The sequence below is a fragment of the Mustela nivalis genome (genome assembly GCF_964662115.1).
Source record: "Mustela nivalis genome assembly, chromosome: 18".
In the NCBI taxonomy this organism is placed as follows: Eukaryota; Metazoa; Chordata; class Mammalia; order Carnivora; family Mustelidae; genus Mustela; species Mustela nivalis.
This window is the reverse complement of record NC_139037.1, coordinates 26,547,493-26,553,492: the sequence shown is the minus strand read 5'-3', so window position 1 is coordinate 26,553,492 and position 6,000 is coordinate 26,547,493. Positions and strand designations below refer to the sequence as shown.

General features: G+C 49.7%; 1 protein-coding gene across 5 annotated transcripts in view; it reads right to left on the bottom strand.

Annotated features, from left to right (window-relative positions):
- Positions 1–4,589: 4,589 nt before the first annotated feature.
- Positions 4,590–6,000, bottom strand: part of PSME3IP1 (proteasome activator subunit 3 interacting protein 1) — a 35,726-nt gene continuing 34,315 nt past the window's right edge. For all 5 annotated transcript variants that reach the window (XM_082712483.1, XM_082712482.1, XM_082712484.1 and 2 more), the window contains one exon: positions 4,590–5,342. In XM_082712483.1, the coding sequence (XP_082568609.1) occupies positions 5,125–5,342 (218 nt within the window). In that variant the 3' untranslated portion in view covers positions 4,590–5,124. The remainder of the gene's footprint in view (positions 5,343–6,000) is intronic.

Sequence of the window (6,000 nt, the reverse complement as noted above, 5' to 3'; positions counted from 1 at the left end):
TGTCACATCCAGAGAAGTTTGTACCCATCCAAACCTGGAATAATCTGTCAAATTCTGCAGTCAAATGCTTTACCCCTAAACCATACCCCCTAATCTGTCAAGCTATGATTTACCAGAGGTCTCTAAAGGGAAGTAGCTTTCTCCTCCTTAGCCCCCAGGGGACAGGCGTATTGGGGGAACCAATTCTCATGCAGACCTCTCCTCTATACCTCCCCGTGGGAGGAATTTACCAGACTGGTAAAACTGGACAGACAGACATCAACTGGGCCATGGGTTGAGTCCCTGCCTTATGCTGGTATCCATCCCCAACACTCAAAACTCTTATGGACCCCCTACCTTGGGTGTGGTGGCCATGGCCCTCACCTCCAGGTTTCACAGGAGCAGACCCCAACGTCTCTTTCTTCCCCCTTCTCTGCCCAGGTTGAGTGGATCAAATAAGCAAGTCCTCTCCCAGTTGGCTCAAGTTCACAGGGGAAAGCAATGTACCTGACTCCTGACCAGGCCAAATCACCACTTAAAACAAAACAACAAACCAAAATAAGTCCCAGGGATGCAACGTACAGTATGGTAACTACAGTTCATAACAACACTGTATTATATATCAGAAAACCACTAAGAGCATAGATCTTAAAAGCCCTCATCACAAGAAAAGTGGATAGATCGTTCGGTAATACATACAAATACTGAACTGTACACCTGAAACTAATGTCAATCATACCTCAATGAAAACAGACTTGGTGATGTTGATGCTTGGTTTCTGGTACATGGACAGCAAGCTGAAAAGTGAACTTGGAAATGGAAAAGATCCCTTCACCCTTGCATCACTGCTGCTAAGGCCTAGACACTAGCATTTGTTTTAAAATTTCCACTGAAACCAGAGAAGGCCATACTGAAAGAGTTAAAGGCTCAAAATTCTGGTCCTCTCAACTGTGCAACTTCATGCAAGTCACTGAACCACTATGAATTCCGATTTTCCCTATAAAATATAGAGAAGGGCTGTTTCACAGGACTTTTTTTTTTTTTAGGATGAAAGACACTATAGTCCACAAATGTCCCAAACCTGGGCACGGAATGGCTCAGTTAAGCAGCTGTCTTTGGCTTAGGTCATGATCTCAGGGTCCTGGGATTGAGCACGGAGTCGGGCTCCCTGGTTAGCAGGTAGCCTGCTTCTCCCTCTGTCCCTCTACCTCTCCCCCCAAAATAACTTAAATCCTTAAAAATCAAAAACCAAAACCAAACTGTGCCTGGCATACACAGCAGGCCTCAGTATCAAATGAATGAATGAAACAAATCCACATACGGCATAATGATGTGCCTATTACTGAAACAGCCAGTGTGAAGCCCTGCCAACAGCTCAGAGCTGTCTCTGCGTCTTGCTGCCCTTCTCCTCCACAAAGCTCTGAGGCTGGGCCACATTCTGCCTGTCACTGCTGTAACACTCCCATTCTCCTCACCCATAGCTCCAGCAGGTAAGGGAGCAAAACGTCAGCCCTTGCCAGCATCACTAAGGCATGAATGTGCAACTGGCTTGTGTTCACCCTGTGACTACAAGGATGTTGCCAAGATTCTAGCCTCCCACCAAGCAGAACTTACATTCCATACTGTTTCACGTAAGTAGGCTGGGCACGCCAGAAAATCAAGACAACACTCAAGTCCAAATGATGGTGCACTGCCACTGAGCTCTCCTTGTTGTTTTTCTGGAAGGGGCTTAAGACAACAGCTGAGCCATATACCCACGAGTAGGACACCCGAGCCAAGGAACCGGGTGTGCCTAAGCAATTAACATTTAGCTGAGAGGGAAGCGTACAGCAGAAGCTGGTGGTTGGAGCTCCGACGACCAGATCTGACCCTTCATCATGTCAGTGTTCTAGCTGTAACTGAGGAGTGCCAGTAGGAGGGGAAGACCTGTCATATAAATCCCCACTATGGAAGTTCTGGCCACCCTACCCAGAAACGGGGGAGGCCAGCACTATCAGGGCTACTGAGGATGGCTACCATTTACTGAGCACTGTGCCAGATCCCACACCCAGTCCCTAAACCAGGCTATCTTTCTCCCTCACCAGAAAGTTGTATCATCATTTCTATCCACCAATGATGGAACTGAAGCCCAGAAAGGTTAAGAAGCTTGCCCCACTGACCCAGCTAGTAAATGTCTGGCTCCAAGCTCCTAACCACTGCAGTATAATCCAGGGAAGGGGGAAGTAGGCTTCATTCTCAGGGAGAAGCAGAAGCATTGGGGGGGGGGGGGGGTTCTGAGGCAAAAGCAGCTTGTCCTGGGTAGAAAGGAGGTAGCCAGAAGGGAAGAACCCACGGAATGAGGATGCAAAGAGCTGGCCCAGGTCACCCCCTAGATAAGGGACCAACTTCCAGTCTAAGACGCACCTGAAGCCAGCTCTTCTCTCTCCTACTGGGACCCAAGAAGAAGGAAGGGAATGGAAACGGATCACCAGCCGCCTCTCTGGGTCCAGTCACCTCAGCTCCCCTGCTTTTTATAGATGGAAAAATGGATGCTCTGAATTTCATGCTTTCTCCCCACCCACGTGGGTAATAGGGTCAAAAGTCGGAAGTAGTTGATAGGGCATGGCGTGACACAGGCTAAATAATATAGAGAGAACTGGCAAACAGGCTTTCTCCCTTGCCTGGTTCAAGAGTTGTAAGAATATTACCACTCAGGGGCACCTGGGTAGTCGGTTAAGCAGCTGCCTTTGGCTCAGGTCATGATCCCAGGGTCCCAGGCTCTCTGCTCTGTGGGAAACCTGCTTCTCCCTCTCCCTCTGCCTACTTCTTATGCTCTATCAAATAAAATTAAAAAAAAAAAAATACTACCACTCAGGACAATGTAAGCAGGTTTACAGAAACCCCACCATACGGGTTGTCTTTAGCCTTTCTTTCCTAATTATAAAACCCCAATTATTTATTTATTCAGGCCTGAGGGCTGCACTTTATGGATTAAAGCAGTCCCTGTTTTTTCTATCCTTTGGGTTTGAACCACACCGTCTACACTGGCTGCTTTTCAAGGCTGCTTCCTCCCAGGGAGACCTAGTCTTGCTCTGCCAGTCATGGTTCTATGGGACATGGGTCTCCCAGGAGTCTACACCAACAGGGACAGTGAACACGATGAGACGATCACCACTGACAGCCTCCCGTGATACCAGAGAGCAGAAATCTCCCTCTGTGGAGCCTCAACCTTCTGAACACAATCTAGCTATGTTAGTAGACGGGGAGGGAGTTGGGACCCAAGATCCCGTACAGGAAAAGCAAGATCTTGTTCTCAGACAGGTGGATTAGCTTTCAAGTTTTAATCCCTATCACCTTTTGTCCCCTTCTCCTAACAAGAGAGGCCACAAGGTACAGTTATGGCTTCTTAAAAATCAAATCACAGGGGTGCCTGGGTGGCTCAGTTGGTTAAACATCTGCCTTAGGCTCAGGTCATGCTGGGATCGAGCCCCTCATCGGGCTCCTGGCTCAGTGGGGAGCCTGCTTCTCCCTCTCCCTCCCCACACCCCACTCATGCTCTCTCTCTCAAATAAAATCTTAAAAAAAAAAAAAAAAGTCAAACCACAAAGAGATGGTGACTCTGACTCCTCGGTCTGCCTCCTGAAACGGCGTGAGGTTGCTCTGGGTACATGCTGTAATGATGACAGCTCAATCGCAGGAACAATGGAGCAGAGAAGCAGAAGGTGCCTACACAGTTTTACCTAAATGTCTTGTTTGTTAGGATGGAGCCGAGGCGCCTGTGCTGACAGTCAGGAACAATTAGCACGGTCCTGAAAAGGAAGAAGGATTCACAAGGCATCACTTGTGGGTGAAGGGAAGTCACCATCTGCTAACGGGCACCAGAGTGTCACTGCATTGGAAGGGGAGAGGCAGTGGGTTGGAGGAGATCCAGGGGCCTCTCTGCCCACATTAAAAATGAGTAGCTGCTCTGCCTGCCAGCACCACAGTGTCAACACATTCTGTGTGTGTCTCTCTCCGTCTCACACCCAAAAAAGTAGAAACAATTGACGTAGGAACCCAGGGGAAGAGAGAACTGTACAGACTCATTCTCCCGGAGCAGGGGAGCTTATAGATGTTTTTGTTTTCGCTTTTCAAGATCATGCCTCCCTCTAATTTCATCTCTCTCCATCCCGGAGGGAGAGCCTCTGCCTCCCTTAAGGAGACAGGTGAATAGTGCTTCAAGGTCTTGGCTGTGCACAGTCGTGAAACAGCCCTGTGCAGGAAGGCGGGGCAAAGGGGAGGAAAGGACAGGGCAGCACCTTTAGGCCACAAAGAGCTTCCACAGTTAGGAGCCTCAACTATAAATGTTCCAAACAAAGAGGGGCCTTGACAGAGCACAGAGTCGAGTCAGAACAGGCAGATATGTCCCAATGGCTGGCACTCAGAATTCCAGAAGCTGCTAGAAATAAGTCATCTCATCTACATACCTACAAGGGCTCCTGCTTTCTGGTCATGATGAAATAAGGTAAGGCCCATGTTTGTTTCTCTAAGGTTTAGGGTCTTAAATGGCATTGGGTGGAGGGAGTAGGAGGAGAAGGAATAAGGAAAAACTCCACAATGAGTGCTGAGCGCTGAGTGACACCCCTGGCAGATGTAGTTTATAATCTTTACTTAGTCACACAACATTAAGAAACGGTCAGTTCCAAGGGGGCTTTCCTCCCTCCACCCCCCAAAATGCTCCACAGCGCAGTACAACCACACGGTGCGCTCAGCTAGAAGAGAAGGGTTAAATGATGTCTGTCCCATAACTGCCCTTGCTTCTCTGTGCCGTCAGGAAGGGAAACAAAGAAAACAAGAAAGCAACAGGATCCATACACTTTGCACACCAGCGGGTGGCTGTCTTCCCAGGCATTTCCGGGGGAACCTCAGCAGAGCCGCGGCCCCCGTCCCACCACCGCGGCAAGGGAAGGAAGAGGCAGCAAGACAGGGCCGCACACCTGCACTGGAGTAGAAAGAGAAACCAAACACAAGTTGGGCCACAGTGGATTCTGGCACATTTTTAGATGAGGTTAAAAATGTCACGGTGTGCACAGGAAGCGGGCAAAGGAGTTCTGAGGGAAGGGATGCCCGGAGGTGGAACAAACCGACCGGTCTACTCGGGCAGGAGCTTTGGGAGGGACAGAGGAGCTACGGGGCCTCTAGGAAGGTGTTGGTTCGGAAGATGGAGGAGACGATCTTGCCGGTGGCGTTGATCGTGCCTTCGCTGTCTGAGCTGGATTCGGAGTCGCTGCTCCCAGAGTAGGCGCCCAAGCCCGGGAGGATGCCGATGCAGACTGCAGCGGAGGGGCAGTGGATAGAAGGGGCGCTCAGGGACGTGCTGCCAAGAGACATGCAGGACGGGGCTTCTGCAAGACAGGAGGAAGGGCCGTGACTTCACCTGCTTTCCCAGAGCTGACCGAGAACTTGCCACTGTGCCCCAGGCTTTACCGTGAAGCCCCAACCACCCTATGCAGTCAGCACCACCGGCACCCGCGTCTGACAGCTGTTCCTTTTTCACCATTGACAAAACTGACACCATGCTCAGAGAATGTTTTAAGACCGTGCAGAATGTGACCAAATAGCTAGGGTTCTTCTTGCCCCGGGAAACCCAGAACCTTGGCAGTACCTGAGAGATGGAAAACCTCAATCTAGAAAACATGGGGACTTGAGGATGAGATGAAAACTTACAGACTCTACTCCACCCCTGTCATTGCCTCTACATGTTTCCAGCTTCAGTGAGTCTCTACAACAACCTGATATATAGGGATCCCCCATTTTACTGATGAGGGGGGTCAAAGGACTAGGCCAAGGTTAAAGGCCACTGAGAGTAAAAAATGTTAAACCAAACCTGACTCAAAAAATTGGGATGCCTAGGTGGCTCAGCCGGTTCAGCATCCAATTCTTTGTTTTGGCTCAGGTCATGAGATGGAGCCCCACATTAGGCTCCAACCTGGGCATGGAGCCTGCTTAGGATCCTCTCTCTCCCTATGCCTCTCAACACCCAACCCCCACCAACTCACACAT